The sequence below is a fragment of the Phoenix dactylifera genome, chromosome 8 (genome assembly GCF_009389715.1).
Source record: "Phoenix dactylifera cultivar Barhee BC4 chromosome 8, palm_55x_up_171113_PBpolish2nd_filt_p, whole genome shotgun sequence".
In the NCBI taxonomy this organism is placed as follows: Eukaryota; Viridiplantae; Streptophyta; class Magnoliopsida; order Arecales; family Arecaceae; genus Phoenix; species Phoenix dactylifera.
The window spans coordinates 20533364-20556442 of record NC_052399.1 but is presented as its reverse complement, the minus strand read 5'-3'; the positions used below and the strand labels follow the sequence as shown (position 1 = coordinate 20556442).

The 23079-nt window shown below is 36.7% G+C and overlaps 2 protein-coding genes across 26 annotated transcripts; both read right to left on the bottom strand.

Moving 5' to 3' along the window:
- Positions 1 to 5648: 5648 nt before the first annotated feature.
- Positions 5649 to 21532, bottom strand: LOC103708674 (E3 ubiquitin-protein ligase CCNB1IP1 homolog). 25 transcript variants are annotated; one of them, XR_005512983.1, is made up of 15 exons: positions 21275 to 21530; positions 20367 to 20492; positions 20178 to 20250; positions 19891 to 19936; positions 19772 to 19802; positions 19257 to 19512; positions 18974 to 19137; positions 18478 to 18715; positions 16236 to 18259; positions 13924 to 14331; positions 13728 to 13823; positions 12613 to 12795; positions 11576 to 11691; positions 10265 to 10427; positions 5649 to 5851 (listed from the first exon to the last, which is right to left on the bottom strand). XR_005512983.1 is itself a non-coding variant. In XM_008793750.4 (9 exons), exons 2-9 carry the CDS (start codon positions 20434 to 20436, stop codon positions 18253 to 18255), a joined length of 885 nt encoding a protein of 294 aa, XP_008791972.1. In that variant the 5' UTR covers positions 20437 to 20492; positions 21275 to 21530; the 3' UTR covers positions 15988 to 18252. The 25 variants fall into 25 exon arrangements, 3 of the variants coding, with proteins under 3 accessions (XP_008791972.1, XP_038985145.1, XP_017699075.1); XR_005512978.1 differs by lacking the exon at positions 10265 to 10427 and adding an exon at positions 9457 to 9528 and having other exon boundaries at positions 5666 to 9365; XR_005512970.1 differs by adding an exon at positions 20751 to 20909 and having other exon boundaries at positions 5666 to 11691.
- Positions 9757 to 16568, bottom strand: LOC120111735 (integrin-linked protein kinase 1-like). The gene is made up of 7 exons (XM_039129612.1): positions 16249 to 16568; positions 14074 to 14110; positions 13728 to 13823; positions 12016 to 12077; positions 11822 to 11916; positions 11576 to 11691; positions 9757 to 9867 (listed from the first exon to the last, which is right to left on the bottom strand). The coding sequence occupies exons 1-7, from the start codon at positions 16566 to 16568 to the stop codon at positions 9757 to 9759; spliced, it is 837 nt and encodes a 278-aa protein (XP_038985540.1).
- Positions 21533 to 23079: the final 1547 nt, after the last annotated feature.

Here is a 23079-nt window from a genome sequence, read left to right as displayed (position 1 = left end):
AATACTTTGACTGGATTATTCTCCCAATCTAGGAAGAATTGGGCAAAGCGGATGAAATGTGCATGTAGGAGTTGAAATGTACATCCTGCAAGATTTTAGCTTTTCATAACTATTTCGGAAACCTGCATCTTATTTCAACTACAACAAAAATTCAACCAAAATTGTGCAAGGATGGACCTTACTAGTATGAGTAGAAGCTATGTAACTCAGTTTTAGAATTCATTAATGAAAGAAAAGAGGGGCTTAGATCATACTTGTCCAAATTTTTCCAAATTTTTGTTATTTTTTTTTAAAAAATCGAGTTGAACAGATTGAAGGAAGTAATTCTGATGGGGAAAATATTGAACATCTGAACCTCGGATGGAACCGACCTCTTTGACTTCGGCCATAACCGAGGTAAATAACTTCGAAATAGACCGAGGTGCCATTTTGCTCAAAGCGATAAAGATTAGCAGTTGTGACGACACTGCAATTAATGCATGATCGGCATGATTGTCGTCATATATTGCTCGTGCAAAATGGTTACCATGTTGTTAATATGCGGCCGACCATTACCACATAGTTAAAGTATATCAATCAAGTAATAGATGTGTATTTTACCCTATATAAAGAGGTAACTCGGAGATCCTTATGTAACTCGGAGGCCTCAGTGTGAGCCAGTTTCTATTCACCTCAGTCTCATCTAATCTAACTTCTCTTTGGTTCTCACCGACCTTAGAGTACACCGAGTGACAACAGACCACGGCTCAATATTTAGTAGCAACAAATTCCTTTCTCCTCGACCGGATCAATTGTTCACAAGCAAGTTTGCATGTTTGCGTAATTACAAACTTGAAAATCCTTGAGCAAATGGGTTGATGTCCAGGATAAAGAAAAGACTAAGACAAAGATGATTGATTAAGAAGTTCTCAAGATGAATCTTGGATATTAATGATCAAGTAATCCCACATTCCTCCTCGATTTGTAAATTTATATAACTTCACCATCTTGTAGATTCTTCTTTCCCAGATATCCCTTCAACAAGAATTCAAATGCTTAGATATAAATCTGAAGCGAGTGTTTGGATTAACTATGGATCATTAACAGAAAAGTTGTTAACTAGTTATAACTTTGAAATAATTATTGGATAGGATAGGAAAATGGACGGGAAGGAAGAGGAATTTATTGGTTTTTAAAGATAGAGTATTGTGTATGGTGTGAAATGGTTGACAAGGGAAAATGTTTGGATATGTGAAGGCGAAATGGCATTTGTTACCTACAATAACACTTTGGAAGTTGAGAATGGGAATTGCATAATTAAAACCTTAATATCCTGTAAAACTACCTGTCAATAAATTGAAAGGAAGTCATAACCAAATAAGAACACCAAAGTCTCATCCCGTATAACCATGTTGTAGTTCCTAGTCTTTTTATTTGAGAATAAGGGTGGTAGTTCCAGGTCTAAATCAAGGAAAATGCCAGGTTTTCAACAAGCAACTTTGGTATAAAAGGGGACCTGCCTTAGAAGGTTAGTTGGCAATAAAAAACTAAACTAATACCTTGTTTAATCTCGGGAAGCCATATAGCAACCTTCAAAGATTCTCGTAAACTTACAAAAGTTTTAGCCAAAGAGCAGAAAAATGAAAATATAGAAAAAATTAAAGCATCCAACTCTTCTGTTAGGGTGTCGCAAATTGAAAGTGTCAAATAAAGAGAAGAAGTATGATTTTATAGCTGGATATTTATGATATATACTGAGGAAGACCATTCTATCATAAAGTCATAAAGAAACGTTATTACGAAAGATAAAGAAATGCCGTGGTTCACCATGAGATAAGCCTTCTCTATTTATGGGATAAATCTATAAGTGGTCCAAATTAAATTTGCAATCTAAATATTCAAAAAAAAAAATCTGTTTAATTTGGTAACATTACTAACTTCAGAAAATAATGCACAAAGAAAGAGAGAGAGAGAGAGAGAGAGAGAGAGAGAGAGAGAGAGAGAGAGAGAGAGAGCAAGAGTGCTGCATATGAAACTTGTCATTCAACCAAGAATTGTGAAAGAAAAATTATGCGAAATAAGAATTTTTTTAATTTTCCTCCTCAAGTCACTATTATGCAATGATCATCAACCTCAACACATCCGCTCATCTTCTAGACTCATTGCATCACATCTTTCATACATCTAAGAGATCCACAAATAAAGGTCTTGGATACATCCCTCCCGTGAGTTAATCACGACACTAAGATCATCATTATACTACTAGTAAGTGATGACTAACAAAGACTTTTCCCAAAAACATTTGTTTGCAACAGCTACATTAAGATACACCATCTTAACAATAAGCAGATCAAATATGATACCTTTGGCTCATATTTGCATTGATGGAATCTTGAAAAGAATTGATAAACATGGTTTGAACATGCAAGGATCGTGTTCAAATTTTCAAAAAGTTGTCATAATTTGTATGAGAGACCTTGGTTCTAGTTCCACCTCTGTTGCTTATTAAAGTGAGTATTTTCCACCAGGTAGTCCAAAATCACTTACCATGCACCAAGAAATAATGTTAGATCGATGATTTTTATTTTTAACTATTTATCTCAAGAGTTTATGATGACGAATATGAATTCCCTGGAAACAATGTATTTGAGGCTCCTGAAAAAGATTCCAAGCCCTAAATGAGATATGCTTGACATTCTCATACTAGATACCAGTAAGAGACATTAGAAAATTGTTGTAATGTTAGGTGCTTTATTACTCGTCTCTCATCTTAGTCATTTGAGCACATAATGCGCTCACCCTCTAATTCTAAGATGAATTTTCCTTTTGTGGAAACACTGAAGTTGGATGAAGCTTCAGCATAGAAGCATCTTATCGCTGCTCCAGTGCAAAGTTAACTAAAGAAATGTTGCTCAAACCTGAGCTTGTAGCCGCAAAAAAAATGGCCATCCGGTTGCAGAAGTAGTTGAAGCAAAGTTGATCAAAGTCAAACCTATTCTTGCCATCTTTAAAATGATCGACTACAAAAGACTGCATCACTCCTTCTTGATCCTAATCTAATTACAGAGAGTGGGGAGGAGAGATGGGAGAAAAGAAAAACATGGAAATGCACCCAGAAGTCCGCATCTACTGTGTTAAAAAACAAAAGAGTGGTCACAGAACCATCCAAAATGCACGGTATGACTCTTCTACCTTTCTTCTCATCCTCTTTCTCTCTCTCTCTCTCTCTCTCTCTCTCTCTCTCTCTCTCTCTCTCTCTCTCTCTCTCTCTCTTCTTTTTTTGCCTTTTTTTGAGAGACTTTTATCTATCTTTCTACCCTATTATGTCCATCCATCAGAGCTGACTCTGACCGGAAAAGGCGATACCAGCCAAGCAAGCGTTTCAATTTCAATTTCATCCACCTCGCCTCCTACCACCCGTTAGAACTTGACGCACACGCAAGAACTCCCTATCCTACTATTTTCCGAGTCAAGTCGGCCGTAGAGCTCCCATCCACAAACTTCTATTTGATAAGGAAATTACATGGAACAAATCCCAATGAAATCATCCGTGACCAGCGGCATCTCACAGTCTGTGATGCTCCCCGAGTCCCAATGAAATCATCCGTGACCTGCATGCAATGTGGCACCGGTTCTTTTGGTAGGGCCCTGCCTAAAGTCTAAAGATCGTACGTAGTAGGGCCACGCCTAAAGTTCGTAATAGAATTAGTCACGACAGCCCAAAGTGGAAGGCGCTTTTCCCATAGCTAAATTTTTTTTGAGACTAGCTGCTAGATGCCATCGCTGGGCGCACTGACAACCAGGGACTAAGAGAAACATGCGAGCCAACTCACTTCTGAGGTATCACCTGACCCGCATTAGCTCGCAGCAGCAGCACCAGAATGGTGCGCCACTGAGGGACATGACACGACTGCAGAGCGAACAAGCGGAGAGTCACAGGCCAAGGAATGATTGAATCCGTTGTACTAAAAGAGAAAAGATTAAAAAAAAAAAAAAAAAACCGAGGAGGATTGAATCCCCCTGCTGCTGCAGCTCTATAGTCACAAAGATCCCCTCAAAATCCAATGACACAAGAGTGATTGCTTCTTGCCAGGCATTGAAATCGGGGCCGCATCTATTACATATTGGCCTGTCCGTGGTTTTAGGACATTTAGCTGTTACTACTAATGGGTCGTATGGTGAAAATTTCGACAGGGGCACTTGATTGGAGCCAGTCTCAAATCATTTGGGCTTACATTCGAATTCGTCAGTTCTTGAAGACATAAATTTATTTTTCTCCATAAAAGCATATTATAGATGCTTATGGGAAAGGAATTTAGGCATACCCACTAAAGTCGATTAGTTGGATTCAAAGAAGATGTGAACAATCACAACCACCAGATATTGCTTTTGAGTCATGGGAAATCATGACAGGTTCTCATTCACAGGATGCTCGAGTATAAAGGCCTTCATGATGCTTTGTGCTGGGTTACAAGGTTACAAGGATGATGTCTCTGGGGCTGAACCTTATACATGGGGCTCTCTTGCTTATACATGGGCTTTTTAAGATTCGGTGCTTCTCAAACAAACAACGTCAAACAAACCTAGTTGACATATAATGATATTGTTCCGAGAGCTTGAATAAAAAGATTTTTCTCATCTGTTTGAAGTACAAATGATATCAAGTTTCTAGGTTCTTGGCATGCAATCCATGCTTGGCAGCACAAATCAGTGGTAACAGCTTGATATAATTGACAAAGATAAATTGAGTTAAAGCATTTAATAAGCAGTTTATAAGTTAAAGGTCAAATTCTGATCAAGTCAATGTATAACCTTGATTAACAAAAACAAATAATGAAGGCTTTATTAATTCTAAGTAAGGGATCATCGAGAGGACTTAATTCATAATTTCAAGAATTGGCATCACTAAATAGCCTTGCCCAGGTTATTAACAAAATTAGTGTAAGACCATATTGAACCAAAGAATTGGGGGGAAAAAAACGTCATTGCTATATCACAAGTACATCTTCAATTAGACAACATAAAAGAACAATTCTCAAGCTACAATCACAATGTCATGATTCTTCTTTCCTTGCTCAGTTCATGAGTCTATTCTCATTAATTTGAAATTATCTAGTTATATAAAACCATTGTGGTTGTTAAAGCTATAATTGTTTTACTAAAGATTTTAAGAGAGATTTGTTTCAATCTTTCCAATGAGTCCCAAAAGGACTCAAATTCAGTAACTCGTGGGTCAAGTTTAGGACTCCTCTATAGAGAGGATCAAGCAAAAGACAATAGTGCTCATTTTCTTGTGAAATGAAGTGAAAGTTGGAGGCCAAAGTTCATGCACCCACCCACTCAAAAAAAAAAAAAAAAAAAAAAACTCTAACTCCGATTCTTTTCTTGTCCGGCATCAACTACTTACCAATTGCCAGGCAAGCATGAACGAAGGATATCTTGGTAATTCAGCCATTAAGACTAATTTCTCTAGTGTGATAAATAAAGTAGATATTCACCTAATTTATGAAGATGAATTCCTATTTCCCTTCATTTTGCTCTTTTACTATCTCAGTTATTTCTCCCTTGTATCCCGGCCCTTTTGTTTTCTGTTTGTTTTTATTCAAATCTCTTCCACTGAAAAAATACTTGACCTGATTTTAGCAACTTAGAGAACACAGAATGGCATATTGAACATCCACCAAGATATCAAAGAGAAGTCAACATTGTATTATAATATGTTACATGTGCTGAAAAAAAATATTATTCAAGAAAATGGACAAACTCTTTAATCAAATAAAAGGAGGCTAATCAAATAAATATGCTTTGGGAACTTCGATGTCTCGTGTAGTGGAACATGGTGGAGACCCTCCAATCATCTGGATAAAACAGTCTACAAAGAATCAAATGTTAATGAACTATATTTCAGCAGCCTTTGCCATGCAGGTCAACATTGATGCTGTTAAGCAAATAAATATATCTCAGCATTGTCTTAAGCAAGTAGTTTAATTCAATAGAAGAACATAACCCCCGAACTTGCTGAAGTTTCTCTCAGGGTAATTGAGCATTTCAACCCCCACAGATCTTACACTCAACTATTGCATCAAAATTTTCAGCCACATGAATCACATTTCCTATTTCTATGGAGGTTTCTTTTCTTTTCCACACACTACTCTTTTAAGAACTTAAGCCTAGGTACAGAGGAAAAGAAGAGGAATTGAAATCAGCGAACGCCACAATTGAAGTACCTTGATGTACATTTCAGATCAAATAACAAGAGAAAAAACACCCTCGATCATTACCATCCAAGTCCTTTCCGACCAAATATGAGGTTGTAGAGGGGAAATTACAGTTCTGTGCTGCATTCTATTTCCTCCACAGATAAAATTTGCAAGAAAAGACTCATACAAAACTTTGAAAATTCAACATAAATTGCCACTGAACTTTTAGCAGCTATTCATATTTACACGATCATTTCAAAGATCCTTCAGTGCCAAGTTTATCAGCCATCACCCTTCCTGGCCTAAAATAATAAAGGAATCATGACATCTACCGCAGATCATCACAATATGTAACTAAAGTATAAAAAGCCCTAGAGGAATATATGTTTAAACAGGTTGCTTTTGCAAGATTTAAACCCCAGACTCAAAAATCTTTACATGCTACACACAAGTAGGTTTGGCACAATCCAAAATGATCCATACTTAAATTGGGTCAAAATTCACTTCCACTCTGATCGGATTTCATCAAGTTTTATGATTTATTTTATTAGTGTATCGGTTTTTCAGATCAGATCAGGTTAATAATAATCCAAACACAATTACAATAAATATATATTGGCAATGTTAACAAATTGTATCCTAAAGATTCTATGCAAGAAAGCAACAATTAAGACAATATGAATGCATTATCAACAAACCATTTAGCATAAAAACAATTAACTACATGTATATTATCATTAACACCAGAAATTGGTGATTTGAGCACAAGCTTGCTGTCAACAAATGAACTCTATGTTAAACAAGAAGTGCCAATTCAACTGTGCGCCACCCAGAACTCTAGTACGATTTTTTTAGATAGACAAGATTATGCACATATTTCATCGTAAATGCAACCATCTCTGCAGAATGCATATATAAACATGTATGGAGGCATATGAACCAACATGAACATGAAAAATGGTAACTCAAGGGCATCAAATTTGAGACTATTGCACCTCATATAACTTGAACCCTTTGATTCACTATGAAGCACCCACCCCCCACACTTAAACATGGATAGGCACTAGGGTAAGGATCCATTAGAGGAAATTCTTAACGAAGGATCGGATGCTAAGACATGCACCCCCTCATGATGCTCATGTCTGAGTTGGTATAACATAGGTTGCCTGTACCTCGCAATATGGCCTAAAACTCCGCAGATACGAAGTATTACATTCAACACATCCATCTTGCTTGTCAATGAGTATTTACTACATGAGTACTGAATAAATCTAATGAATGATGTGCATTTACAGAGGACAACACCAAGGAAAAGCAGAAGAGCAATCAGTAGAGCTCATCTATCTACTTGAAGATGGCATCTTTTCCTGTTGCAATAATATATACCAAATGATATTACAATAACAAAAATGTCTAGTACCTATTTAGGTACAAATTAACACAAGTGCCTGGTATACTTATGCACACTTAACATCTTTATCTGCATTATTTTCTAATTGATTGGTACAAAGAAAAATACACTGGTTGGTTTTGACAACAAGGAAGTTCACATTTGGGAAGTTTTTTCCACTAGTTAATAGCAAAGGGCATCCCAGTCACGAGGCTCCCGCCACTACAGGATCTAAAGAAGGTCAGATATATGCAAGCTTACCCCCTAGTGAACAACAATTTGAATTTTTTATTAAGTTAAAGACATTTCATTCTTATGTTATTATTCATGGGCATGCCCACAAATAAATTAGTTTGTTCTCTTGAGATAAACGAGCAGCTAGAAAGTTGCAGGGCAACCATTCTCCTATATCAGTATTGCTGAAATTACCGTGCTAAATATGTTTATAGACTTGCAAGCTTTTAGAAAGCATACCTCCTGAAAGATAAAAAAAAAATGAAAAGACATCCACTTTTATACCATATTCTCCATTTGGAAGACTTCTGGAGCCACATACCTGCCTGCTCAAAAAGTTTATAGTTTTACATATACATTGCTGAGTTTAGAGGCGAGGGCTTAAAACAGCATGATCAAGCTAGAAGCACAAAGAAAAAAGAATATTGTAGAAATGGGATGAGACATGACAGCTTTTGGTTGGTATATTAGGTTATTCATAAGAGTAACCACACAGATTCATATAACAAAGCATTTGAAAAAACTAATCAATTAATTGCACTACTGAGTACTGACCATGTCGAGTTTCATCCCATCAATCTAAGTAAGCATTGGATATCTTTGTCAACCAGTCCTATTAAGGGTCTCTTTGTAGTAAAGGACTTAATGTCCTTTCTCATCAATTCTATACAGGTGTTCTTAGCACCTATTCTTCTTCGCAAGCCTAGTGCTGCAAGACACATTGAGTGCCACCTTAAGGGGTCTCTCTAACATCTTGGTTGCACATACAATCTTGATCAGTTTCATATCTTATCCACCATAATCTTTGACTATTCCTTTGTAACTCCAAAATACATCAATCTAAACATGATCATAACCCTTGTGCTCGTCAAATGCGCATGCACCCTATGGAAGCACAAAGTCTCTTAAACCACAACATCATATCTTGTTTGTAGAGTCTCTCCACCCATTCCTTCCTTTTTTTAAGTGAACTTGTAAGCGGCCATCACATAGCACTCAATCTAATGTCCACCTTATTAGCCGAGATATAGGGGAAAAAAAAGAAAAGTAAAGAAAACATTTATGGGCATCTTAACCTGGACTGAAGCCCCACCTTCATGTATTACCATCAAGTCTTTATTCAACATAACATAAGCCACACTAGCATAACTAACCTGACCCCCTACAAAATATATTAAGCTAGACTTAGGTATTGGTTCCTTCCAATAATCATCTGAGTCAAGAAATCTGCTAATGTTTTACCAATCAATCTACATTTCTGTTATGACTCTATCCACATTACAAATCTCGGAATCTACAAATTCACAGAAGCAGTGGATCAGCCAACTTGTAGAATTCAATTGTGGGGCCTTCCCATGCTTGATAATCTCAACACCCACTAGGCATCTGCAAGAATCACTGTGGTATCTAACATCTGCTGATGAGTTTCTGGCAATGGGCTCCACCTTTACACTCTCCACACATGGCTCATAAATTCCTGGTCCACGAATGGCTAATAAATTTCTGGCATGTGGACTGCTTCCATTGTCAACAATGATCCAGCTAACCCTCAAAAATTGCTCCTGAAAAGGAATAATCCATCATGAACTATAAAATGTCGCCTTCGTTATTGCACAAAGGGAAAAAGACAAAGAAAATCCATGCAACACTAACCTCCTTCATTTCCTTCGTAATTCTAGAATATTTTTGATGGTCTGACCCAAAAAAAGATGTCTCCCCTTTATCCTGATGCAAGTTTCTCACTTATATGATATGCTGTTATTATAGATGATCTACATGCAATTACCAAAACTGATCAAACAGAATTTAAAATATCTGCTATTCTTTAAGACAATTTTTAACCTAAAGACTTTAACCTCTGGATTTCTTCTAACTCTGATACTTAAAAATGTCTTTCATTTGATGCTTTACTTCATATAGTGAACAAATCAAGTACATGTTGACTAATCTATTTCACTTCATATTGCTTTCAGAAGTTATATAGGTGGGGCAAGTGAAAGCTGAACGATTCTTGTAATCAAGCGGTCTGTCCTCACAGACAGTTTCACTACCTTCAGCAGCTTGCTGACATCAAAATTTGCAACTTACAAATGTTTAGCATTATCTAACAATATGATTCTGTAATCTTACTCATAATAAGCAAAGCAAACACGTCCAAAAAGCTTCAAGCTATTCAAAGAGTACTAGGTAGTAAAATCGAATCCATATACGAGATATAAAGAAATAAGAGCACAAACATAATCATTTATGACACATGCAAAAAATTCATTCCTCTGGCAAAATTTGACCCATAGGTTAATACTTGCATTTGCAATGCTTGAAAATTAAAGATGATGGGAAAACAAAATTCCATAAGTATTTTAGGAAGTGTTAGAAACTCATGTCTAACTTGATTCTCACTAGTAACTACTCATTAGCAGGTTTCTTTGAGAAAATGGAAGGCAAAAACTAACTTAACAACCTTGCTATATCAAGTGCAAATTGAACTGCCATTGATGGATTTATTGCTCCTTTCTGGTATAGATCACCTTGCACCCAAGAATGAAGTAAACTAAGACATCATGCAATATATAGACCAGGCTGCCCTTCCATTTGGTATAGTTTGTTTGACATCACTCTGAAATCTGAACCAGTACAAGAGTCAAACTGGAGATTCAGACCAAAGAATACCAGTTCATTTCTCTTAATCAGCTCTTATTCAATCAAATCACATAGCTAACATGTCGTATTACACAGTCTAAAACCAAAAGAAGTAATACTGACATATATTGGAAATTTTAGACAGACAAATGCTATATTGAATTGATCTTAGAAGATGGATCTCTTTATTGAACATTTTTTCTCGAACCACCATGGCTTATCTTTGACAGTGATGTATAACAATACAAGTAAATAAAACATGTTTATGAAAATTCCAATGGGAACTTAACAATCAGCCTTTGTTTGACCGCCATTTTATGTTTAGCCTTTAAATAGTTGGCATTTTTACATTCTTCTTCTATAGTCAGGCAGTATTTTTCAGTTATGCCTGTTTCTACACAGAGTTCTCTGTTTTATACACACTTATGCATAAGTACATATGGGGACAGGGATTAAACATAAAATGGCCATCAATATCAAGGGTGCAATAAAACTTTTCAGTCAACAGGGACTAAATGTCAGATGGCAGTCAATGCAGGGGGCAGATGCCAATTATCTCAATTTCAAAAGCAAACTTGAGGTTCACCCAGTGGTGAATTGGGGATGTACTGTAATATTCTAAATTGTTGATATCAATTAAAATTTATAGGTTAGGAGTTTGTGCTTTCAATTTTATTAATCTGGTTTCCTTTTAGTGCCTTAATCCCAGAACATAAATACAATTACATACCCAAACAGCTTGATGCCAAAGACATTACAGTTTAAACTTTAAAGTTTTATAAAAGATGATAAATATGCATGACTATTATAAGTTGCAGTTATTAGTCCTAACTCCATTAAAATAACAATTCATATAATAATGGACAATTGGGAAGACCACTTTATAACTATTTACATCTTACATTGTTGTTCATGAAAAAAAAAAATCCTTGCATTACTGAGCTGATATTGGCCCAACCCAGAAGAAAACATGATAAGGCGAGACCTGGTTAGATTGGTTAATATCATGATTGGAAAAAGGAAGGAATATGTAAGATCGGATGAACAACAAATGCCAAAAATACACAGATAGGTTTAGTTTTCACAGCTCAAAAAAAAAGAAAATGGAAGCTCAGAAAATCAGCAAACAAACCTTTGGCAGATATTCCATAACTGCCATCATTCGATTACTTTGTAGCGCCCAAAAATTGGACAATATTTGAATGCTGTATTTGCTGAAGCAATGAAAGCCCGTGTCTAAGTTCCCTTCTGCAAAAAATCAAAGATAAAACAGAATGACTAAGAAGCTGACCAGGTAGAAAAGAGGTGCGACATTATAGAATCAGTTAGAAATTAAAATAATAAGAAACAAACATCAAAATACTATACATCTATATACTGAGATCAACCCACATTTTATCCTTATCAGTAATAACATCTTCATTAAACATTTTAACAGCAACCTCTATTCCTAGCCATGTTGCAAAATGCTCCCTGAAATGGTCTTAAATGAGGGAAAAACAGATTTGACTGTCTGTGAAATATCATGTGCATTGATTTGTTCATAGAATAGTAACTATGCAAATCAAATACAAATGTTGGGGAAATGCCTCATCAAAGTAGACTCCAAATGTTTTCTGCACTAGGCATGTACACTGAAGTCGTTTTTACAAAGAAAGGAAATGCACGTAAAAAAACCTAGAAATCCTGTGATTCAGGAATCCACAATTTAGTATGCCTAACATGAAATAACAAAATTCTTTCAAAATGAGCAAAAGCCAAAGCAATATTATAGCTAGAAAAAGGCACTAAAACTACTTTAATTTTGACAACGAGATGATTTGGCCACTCTAATTCCCCTCTTATAGTTTCTTCTGATCTAACTAAACTCTTTAACCATTGCTCGATTGCTATACTGATTAATTACAATGACTCCTACAAGTCAGATCCATTTCATAAGAAGTGAAAGAAATTTAAGAGGAACAAAAAATTGGATTGAAGATGTTCATGCAGTTCTCATCCCATTGTAACTTTTCCATTCAGAAACTAAAGCTTTGAAACATTGATCAATGGCCACCTCAAAATGCTGTATAATGTTGCAATTGTTTGTCAGATATAAAAATATGAAAACCATAGAATCTGGCAATGCACCAGGGAAGGTTAAGAAAAATGGTGGTAGTCAAATCCTACCTCTCAATGGCAATTTTAGAGACATGTTGGTGTTAGAATCTTGCCTTCACTATTGTGGAGGCCCATCCTCTTCAAATCCATCTTCTAGAAATTTCTTGGAAGTTAATAATGCAATCTCAGCAGCCCTCCTCATCTTTAGCATCAAATTTGTTGGACATGCATATCAAAGATAAGTCACCATGCCTGTGGAGGGTTGAAGGTTTTAGGGATTGACAGGCCATTTCGACTTCTAAAATTCATTTGAAAAATTTACCTGTAAGCTACTATTATTCGGAACATCTTCAAATAAACATCTTCAAAGAGCTTCATCATAGGGTGGGCTGTGGTTCTTGACAAGGGTTTAGAAGAGATGGTATTATAAGCCTCCCTTTCATCTAGATTACTTCAGCAGTTTTTTCATCCTTTAGAAAAAGAATACGGAAGGTTTTTTTTTTTTTTGAAGAAAAAGTCAAATACTATGGTGAAATATTCGAGGTAAAAACTTTTCAAAATTCAAACTTGAAATGGGCAATGTTTGTTCAAAAAAAACCCCAGAACTCTCTGAAAATATGTTCATCTGTTTATGATGTAAAAACAGCTCTCCCATATCAACCACACAATGAAAAGAATAGAAGTTTACAGAATTCTCCAAAATACATCTAGTGGAACAACATATGCAAGAGATCATAATTACTTAACAGACTTCAACATGTATGAATGGTAAAATAAATAATTCTGCCAGACCAATTATGACCATTATATGACTTGACATCCATCAAAGTCACATCTAGGTAGTCATTCTTTTACGGATACATCTCAGTGAAACAAGATTGCAGTGATATAATAACCTATATTCTGGTTTATGAAGTTCTGACCTTGGTTAAAAGTGACTGGAGCTCAAAAGCAATGGTGATTGGTGAACTATATCTGATTCAGCATTTAAACATAGACACTTTATTGCCCATGCGAGTCTGAGCTAAAGCTTATCAAAAGGAATGCTTTAGGAAAAAGTGGCAAAACTATGCCTAAAAATATAAACTTAAAAAATAACAGTTCATCCTATTAAAAACACACCAGGGAAAAAACGATAAACCATAATAATATTGAAGAATACCATCTCATAAGGAATAACTAACCTTGGTTATTTCAACACTGTTTGTGAAATCAAGTTCACTTGGATGAAACCCATAGTCTGGAACTTTACGTGCCATTTTCACATGCATAGAAGCAATCTACATAACATACAGTTCAACGAAAAAATAATTGCAGCAGACTATGAAGGCCAAATAGTCTTATGCAATTCACATTCAAGCATTAACTTGCAAAACATACCTGAGCTTAGCACCAAATTTCTCCAAAAGCTTGATCACATCATGATTCTTGTATTATATTGCATTTCCAAGTGGCTATTCAGACAACAGTAGTAGGAAAATCAGTCTGAAGTTCTGATGATAAAATTTAGTTAACTGCAAATGTACATACGATGTGCTCAACTTCAAATCTTAGCAGGGAAGTGTTCCTAAACATTAAAAAAAACAAAAAACAAAAAAAGTATTAACCATTTGACTAAGAGAATACATATGTCGATGAATTCCTGAAAATTCCTCTTTTCTCTGCAGGTTACTACTACAAGCATCGAATATGGTTGAAAGAATCATTTAAACTGCAGACTCCAAGACCAGATGCAAATAGATCCAGATGAGATTTGAACTTTTGAGGTTCAGCATATCAAGAAGAGACCTGAACCAATAAAATTTCATAGAAGAAAATCTGCAGTCAATAGTTTTTTTTTTTTTTTGAATTCAACAATGTTATGCAATCCTTTGCAACAAAGAAGCAGCAACAGTTAATATGCATGAACAAAGCCTGACAGTAGGTGTTAGAGTATTCCAATGGACATTAAAAAAACTTCAAAGGATATAGTGCAAAGTCAATAAAAAAATGAGGTTTATAAGGTTGCATTGTCCTAAACTTGGTTTTTGAATCATTTTAACAAAGAATAGAAAACAAAAAAACAAAAGGAAAAAAAGAACAAAACATAAGAGAAAACTTTGATGAGATGAGCTTTGACACAATGATTATATGAACTTGTTGGAATGCAAATTAGTTGTAGATTTTCTTCTTTGTCCTTTTCATATTTACTGTATACATACATTCTTGATGACCTCACCATCTTAGTACCACATAAACTGGTTAATACCTAATTAGCGAATAGTATTCATCAAAACCATCTTGAATTGAATTGTGCCATAAACTATTTGATGATTGGGCGGTGTGGGTACAGAGAAGCAAGTAACATATAGTCTTAAGGAAGCTCTCAGGAAATGGGTGCAGGTTCAAGATTCCAAAAGATACCAAATTAAATTTATGGAAAGAACTCTTCTTTCATTAAGTTCGGATCATGGTTCTAAATTAAATATAGAAAAAAGGAGTCTTCCTAAAGTTCAGAACTTTGGGGGTTATGTTTACATGTCAGTTTCTTTTTGCATTGTATAATTGATGACGTATGTGCTTTTCAACATGCTTGTCTTTTAGCTTCGTGAATCACTAATTACTTGATTAAAATATTAAACAAATCATACCAATAGTTCAACTGTGATTATTCTTTTTATATCATTTATCATTTCCCCAGTTCTTATGAAACTAATTTCAGTTTGACTACTTGTCTTATAATATGTACTGCAAGGATAAATGAAATTCCCTGGATGAAACCTTGTCATATCCCTCTTTATCTATCCTCTTTCCAACCCTCCTGAAACATTGGAGGGCTAATCCCTAATTTGATGAGCTTAGAGTATGATCAATAAGGTCAATCCCTGTACCCACATTGCCGAGCCCCTCTCTTGCCTAAAACTGCCTTGAACAAGAACTAAACATCAATTCTTAAATGACCATAATTCATACATTTCTCCAGGATTATAGATAAGAGCCTTCTCAGCTAAAGAGCTTGATTCTACGACTGCTACCATTATGATGCAGAAAGGATTAGATGGTGATGACAATAATCGAGCCCCATCATTCCTTCTATCTTTTTAAACTTCTATTATATTAAACTGTCAGTCTTGTTTTGTTCCAGTGGAACTTTCATGTATCTACGTGAATATTATTTAAACATTTTTTCATGACACCTTTCCCTTTCATGACTAGACGAACATTGTCTAATCATGGGATGTTCATCCATTGCTTGATACTGCAGCAACTGACTTTCTTTAAAATCTGACATGGAAAGAAGAAATCCACCATACATTGCTGATCTATTTCATTGGTGAATGTTTCAGCTCCATGCAAACAACGAAAAGAACTTGGAACAACACAAAGATGCTGAACATTGTCTTTGTTTACAGCTAAGAGAATTACCATCTAACATCATGAAATGAAATGCTACCAACACTCAACTAATCAAACCCAAAAAAATATTAATTAAATATAACAAGATCCACACGCATAGATAACCCCAAGAGCAAACAAAGGATCATCCTTCTCGGCTACATTCTTATTGCTTCAATTCTTGGCTGCATTCAAGAACTTCAAGAAAGCAAACAACCAAGAACAAGAAGAAACCAGAAGAAAAAGAACTACAAGAAACGCTAGAATTAAGAACAAGAAGAAGACCGATAATATTAGCAATCGAGGAAGCAGCGTACCGCGCTGCCTCACCGGTGCCTGGGATCCACCACGGCGCCGCTGAGGAGCAGCAAATCGACGACATCGAGGCGGCCCTGGAACGCGGTGACGTGCAGAGCCGTCCTCCCGTCGATGCCCTTGAAGTTGACGACGATGTCGGACTCCAAGAGGCCTCGGATGCCTCCCCCATCGCCCTTGCCGGCGAGGTACATGAGATCGACCGTAGATTCAATCTCCGTCGGGGAATACTCCGCACGATGGGGTGGTCCGCCGGGCCGCAGCGCGAGGGAGGACTGCTGGAACCCCCCGAAGCTCGAGGGTTCCCTCGTGGAACGCCGACGGGGTTGACGCATTCTAGACGACCACGGGCCCGGGGCCCAGGAAAGGGGGTGCCTCCCCAACCTAGATACAAGGGGTCGGGTCTTCCTGGGGATCGATCGGATCTTGGAACGTAACGGGACGAGTTACAAATTTCAAAAGCAACGCCCAAGATTAGCAAGTTCCTCGCTTAATTAATGCCATAGAACAATGGGATGGGGGTTGTATCTTTTGCGCTTAATGCCACGGAACAAGGATGCACCTTGGATCGTTCAATAATTGCTTTAAAGGCTGTGCAAATGGATGGATAAATAAGTTTGAGATGGTTCGAGATTTGTGCAAAATGCAATCCAATTGTGGATGTGGCGAGACAATATTAATCATTCATTCGTGATCAAGATGCACCGCGAACACGGAACAATGTTTCTTACCAAAATCATTATTTCGTGCTTAAGATGCAACACAAACTCGGAACAATGTGAATTACCAAACGTCAGACTGATGAGACATGCAGTGGAGCCAGGGAACTTCAATCATGCATGCACAAATGAACATTAATAAAAACATCGATACTGAAGAAGCAAAAGCAGCAGGTTGCAAGGGATCATCAAAAAATTTCCAGTCATGATACTCACAGAACCGAGCCCTGCATCAAAGATTTAACTGTTGAATTTGCCTACAGAATTATGGAAGTTAATTAATTGGAATTTTCCATTAAAATGCATTCTAAGTAATTAGGCCTTAACCTGTGAGGCTGTGACTTGTTTAAAACCCACATTCAGAAGGCACCAGGTAACGCCATCATATCCTAACTCTGCTTTTCTACTGCATTGACCTGTGACTGTAAATATCAGTAGTATCGATCAAGTCTCGGATCACTGGAGAGAGTCGTAACCAGATAATATCAGCGAAGAACAAATATTGCTATGTCAAGTCTTGCCAAGGAACTTGGGCAGTTACTCAAAGTTTGCAGGGCAACTAAAAATATTAAACAGCATCAAAGATCCAAGAAAATTTGTGATGGAAAATAAATAATTATTTAGATGTCATAAGATTCCTAGCAAGGTTGGGGGAAAATAGAGATGATGTTTTCGGCTTGAAAGGTTCAAATCATGGCTCTCAAGAACCTGTACCACATAGTATTATGCAATGCACCACACATCAACATCAAACAGCAGAAAAGAGTCTTCAGCTTACCAGCAGAGATAAACAAGAATGTTAGAATAATGGGACAATCCTGGTTGAACTCATGTTCCGGATCTATGCTTCGACATGCATATTAGGTTCAGGAGAGGTATATAAACAATTGCTTGAAGCTTCATGAAAGTACCAAGCTTCATTGGTGCACTAGAACTCCTTTCATGTCTATAATCTGATACACCCTCCCCATCCCCCAATTTGTGATTTTTATACAACTTACGTTAGTGTTGCCAGCACAGACATCATTTTTCAAAGCTTCATCTCATGTACCACAAGGAGAATTCTGTCCCTACATCAATTAAAATGCAAAGCAATAAAAAAAAGAAACACTACGAGTATCCTTGTATCAATTCCCTTTCTGAAACAAAATGATCTCTCTTCTCAAAATTATTGTCGATATCAGCTAGACTCGTTCTATGATGTCACTGAGTCTCAAAGATAGTTACTTTAATTTGCAGGGAGAGAGAAGAGGCTGACGTGGCAATGACTGCACAGCAACATTCTGAGCTCTCTCCTATTTTACAACCTGAAACATCAGCTTGATCGGTCAGGCAAAAAATTTCTAGCAACATTAAAGGGGACCATGTTGATATATTGCTCATTTTCATTGAGATATCAACCAGCTACCGACATCCCTACTGGGACAGTTTCAACCTCAGAGAAGGTATCACCTGCTTGATATGAATGTGTTACTGGAATAGTATCCCAACAGCTTATAAAAACTAGCCAGAGAATGAACCTTACGTGAACAAGTGTGGGTGGGTACGTGATAGCTGAGGCTGCTTCATGGGTGAGATTATTAGATTACGCAAAGTAGCAGCAGGATTGCTCGCACCAGGTCCAAATAAAGCGTGTGGCTGTCTCCTGGTTCCAGCATCTACAGGAACTGGAGCAGTCTGTGCTGGTGAGCCCCCAGAAAGATTATAGGCACCCGAGTTGGAATTTTTCTGTCTGGCTGAAGGCCATATCTCCTCTCTCTGCCCTGGAGTTTCAGGAGTAAGAACAGAAGAATCTGGGACAAATAAATCAACTGGTATTTTTGGGAGAGCCTAAGGAAAGAATTATTTAGCTCTCTGATAGATTGGAAATAGAAATGGGACAACATCATTAAGTTTGATACAAAACTAGTATAGCCAATCATTCAAATTTGAAACTTGAAAAATCTTCTAAACATATTAATTGTGTACATCCATAAATTGAGCTAAAAATGTTTCTTTAGATTAATTTTGTAACTAATTACCTTGTCTGAGGCGGTCTCTGCTATCCATCATGTCACCCATGCCGGAGAACAAGTCTGGTTCAGTTCTTGAAAAGAAGTTGCCTGCAGGTTGGATTGCTGAACGCTTAACAGACTCATACCCACTCCTCAGCTGATCATACATCTCATCTAGCTTCCTCTTCTGCCTGGATCCCAGAGAAGTTTTCAAAATTAGATACGCATATGGACAGAGAAATAAAAGGGGAGGGAGTCAAATATGAATATCATCTCTTTTAATACTTCAAATGAGCAGCAAAAGATCGACCTGGATTTCTCAGCATATTTTTCTTGTAGTTCTTGCTTATCTTTTGATAAGCTTTCAATCTCTTGTTCCATCATCTGGCACCTCTTGGCCATTTTCTGGTATGCAGCATGCACTTGCTCCAATTTTTCCATAATTTTTTCTTGCATGACCTCACATTTCTGCTGGCATTGCCCAGCGATCTTGTTCAATTTGTATTGCATCTCTAATTCCTTTTGTCCAATGTAAAACATCACGCCTCGATATGCAGTCTTCATGACTGATTTTTAGGTGTCAAAGGCAGACAGAGGAGAAATGCTCTTTTATAAACCTTTAGCTTGATGATTGCTAAGATTTTTCTGTTTACTTATCACAATGAGATGGAGTTTGTACTTTTTTATGGGAGAAAACAGTCTGAAGCCCTCAATTACTTACAAAATGGATAAGCTTTAGTTGATTGGAGCTTTTGTTACAAATCTCCAGAGACAAATGCACTTCTAAGGTCTGAGAAATTACTAAAAAAATTGCAAATAGGATACGAATTTGCGGGGGCACTCCAGCCATCGCCATCTGCAATGGATACTATAATGAGAAAAAAAAATTAAAAGGAACTAAAAATACAAACGTTATAGGTTTAGTTTATCTGAGTGCTTCTTACATTTATCCAGTGATCACCAGGATTTATATCAATTGGTCTCATGTGGCTGAAAGGCAAACATTTATGATGTTTCACCAAAATAATAATGAAAAAAAAAAAACAAATGAGGCATCAAAAGAAAGGGATAGTAAGTTACACTATGCTTTCCCCTTGCAGGAAAAGCATCTATTTGGCTCAAGGAGCATTCAAAACATAGATGTGAAAAAAATCGTTTAGAGAATTCCTGGAGATTGATAATAATCATTAAATCTACATTATCCAGACTCTGAAGAATAAAAGATGAAAACCTTTTGGAGAGCGCTTGATCACAAACTGGGCATGCAGAATCGTTGCTGAGTATCTTGCTTGCATCTTCAGTGCCTTTTTCATGTGTTAAAGAGAATCAAACATGCAATATTCACATATACATTTGGTCACATAAATAGAAGCGTGTGGATGGCTGTAATTTCATCATATATAAATGTTTTTTTGGATACACAGGAGGTGGCCACAGGTGGTTGATATGGCTTTCCCATCCAATTCCCGCCAGCAAGCATTGCACCTCATTTCACGTCTTGACTTCTAATTCCATGGCTCCTGATAATTTTCAAGACCTGCCGTGCCTGTAAAATTGTAACTAATTATTAAAAAAGAACAAAAACCTTTCCCCGTCCATTATCGCTGCTCAATAGAGAAAACATAGAGGGATGAAGACAAAAGAGATCCTTTCAATGTTAATCATCCATATGAACTCCAGTAAAAGGCCAAAGTGAGAACTTGAGCAATTAGGGTTTAAGATCATTCATTTCGTAAAGAAAATAGATGATTAATGCTGGAATAACAGGTATCGATCGTGCAATGCTTAGATAGAGGGAACCAACCAGTTAAACAGCATTCTAGGAGCACCACGAATCACCTGATTAGCCCGTTATATTCTTGGCTCGCAAAAATTCACCGAAATCCTTCGGACGAGTGCATCATGTATAAATTCAATGGAATTAAGAAATCTTTAAGAACTTCTTGAATACCCATACAAATATCTGTTGAAAACCTAGGTTAAAAACTCAAAATTTAGGGCAAATATAAAATGGACACCACATGCCTGCATCTGAGATTTTATAAAGACAACAGGGAAAAAGGGGGAAAAATCGGATTTGTTACCGTCAAAAACTATCAAGTACAAAATATTTTTCGAAGTTAAAAGCCCAGAGAAGGATAATAATCCGCCACTCCTTAGAACATCACTAGGAAAACTAGAAATTACTCTTTTATGCTCGGTTCTTGGCGGGAATCACAGGGGGGTAAAAAAAGGAATTTGCGACCTTTTTATCGAGGAAAAGAAATCCGCACTTGGGTTTGAGATTGGAAAGTACTAAGCAAAAAGATAATAGGATCAAGGTAATACCACTGCGAATCGGTAGAGAGATCGGCGAATTTAGATTCCGAGCTTGATTCGTAGAGAACTCGAGGAGAAAGCGTCTCGACGCACTAGGAACTCGTACCAAAAAAAAAAACCTAGATAAGTGACATCGCCTTCTCGAGCTGAGTGGGAGAGGCAATCGGGAGAGAAGCATTTAAAAAACGGAAACGGCAGCATTCGGTCTTTTATAAGCGGACATGGGCGATGCCCGAGATGCCCACGTGACAAGTGGCTACTGGGCTTGGAAGGCGGGCTGGGAATTTCGAATACTTTCTGGCTGTTACTTTCATCTACATTCTACAAGCTCCCGTTCTTCCTGTCCAATCATACACCCTCCATTTCAGGTGGGTCCCCTTGAATTAGAAATGGGTACTGATATCTGATGGAGCCGGACGTACTTGATTTCAGAGCAAATCTCACCTGTACACCCAGTGATCACACCAGCGACACCAACATCAGTGGATGGTGATGGGTGATTTGAGTAGTGTACCTACATTGCTTAGCAAATTTGCAAGAGATAATTTCTTGATCACAATCCTCGTTAGCCCACCACCCAGAATAATTCATTTGGGGCAAGACGGAAGTGCATAAATGCCCAGTCTTTTTATTATATTCTTTTTCTTTTATTTTATTGGTTGTACCATGCCAGACTTGCATAAAAAAAAAAAAAAAAAAGGTTACCAGGCATAAATCACACGATATTAAGCCCTAACCAATAATATCCCGTCTATAGAAGATATACTTAGTAGAGGATTTTATACCATGCAAGCTCCCACCAGAAAGTCAAAAAAAGTGGTTATCAGGCATAAATCACACGATATTAAGCCCTGACCAATAATATCCCGTCTATAAAAGATATACTTGTAGGGGATTTTATGCCATGCAAGCTCCCACCAGAAAAGTCATGATCCTCAATGGGATTTTATACCATGCAAGCATACACATTGTGTATCAGAATACGTGGTGTTACCTCTCCTGCTCATATAGTCCATATAGTCACCGCGGACTTGGTGACACTTAGAAGTTCTCATATGCTATCTCGAGGTTTCCAACGCAAATTATACCACCTAAATTTAGTTTGAATGATCCCTAGCTAGGAAAGAAAAGGATTGGCAAATGAGCAAGTTGTTTGCGAGCTAGCTCAAGTTTGGATTGCTTGGTTAAAAAACACGCCAAATTAAAACTATGATTAGCTCATTTTAGCTCGGCTCGTAGTCTCAAATTATCTCAAAATACTAACATATAAATATTATTATTATATATCAATAATTATTTTATAGTTTTGAATTATAGGTTGATATCCAATACGATAGGTTGTATTTTAACCATAAGAATGAAATATGATCAAAATTGTTACTCTAGATTATGTAAATGAAAGTCTTAATTAATCTCAAGCTCTTATTTGATCTTTTAAACAAGTTGTTTGTGTACATCTTGAGTTTGGCTTGAAATTAAATACCTAGCTCTAACTTGACTCGATTATTAAACATGTCTGACTAAGGCTAGGTCTAATTTAGCTAATGTTAGACCCATATACATCAACTCCTATATAAAGCAAAGTATGATGGTTCAATTTTGCATGATGTTAACCATGATTTTGGTCCTTGTCATTCAGCAAAAAAATATCAGGTTTGGGCCTAACCCATCTCTCAAGTTTATTAAAAAAATATCTTTCTATATATACACTATATTATCCAATACTTCATTTTATATTCCATTTATCAGATTTTGTAGCTAGAATTTTTTTAGTTTTTTATTGATAAATATTTAAGAAAATATGATTACCATGC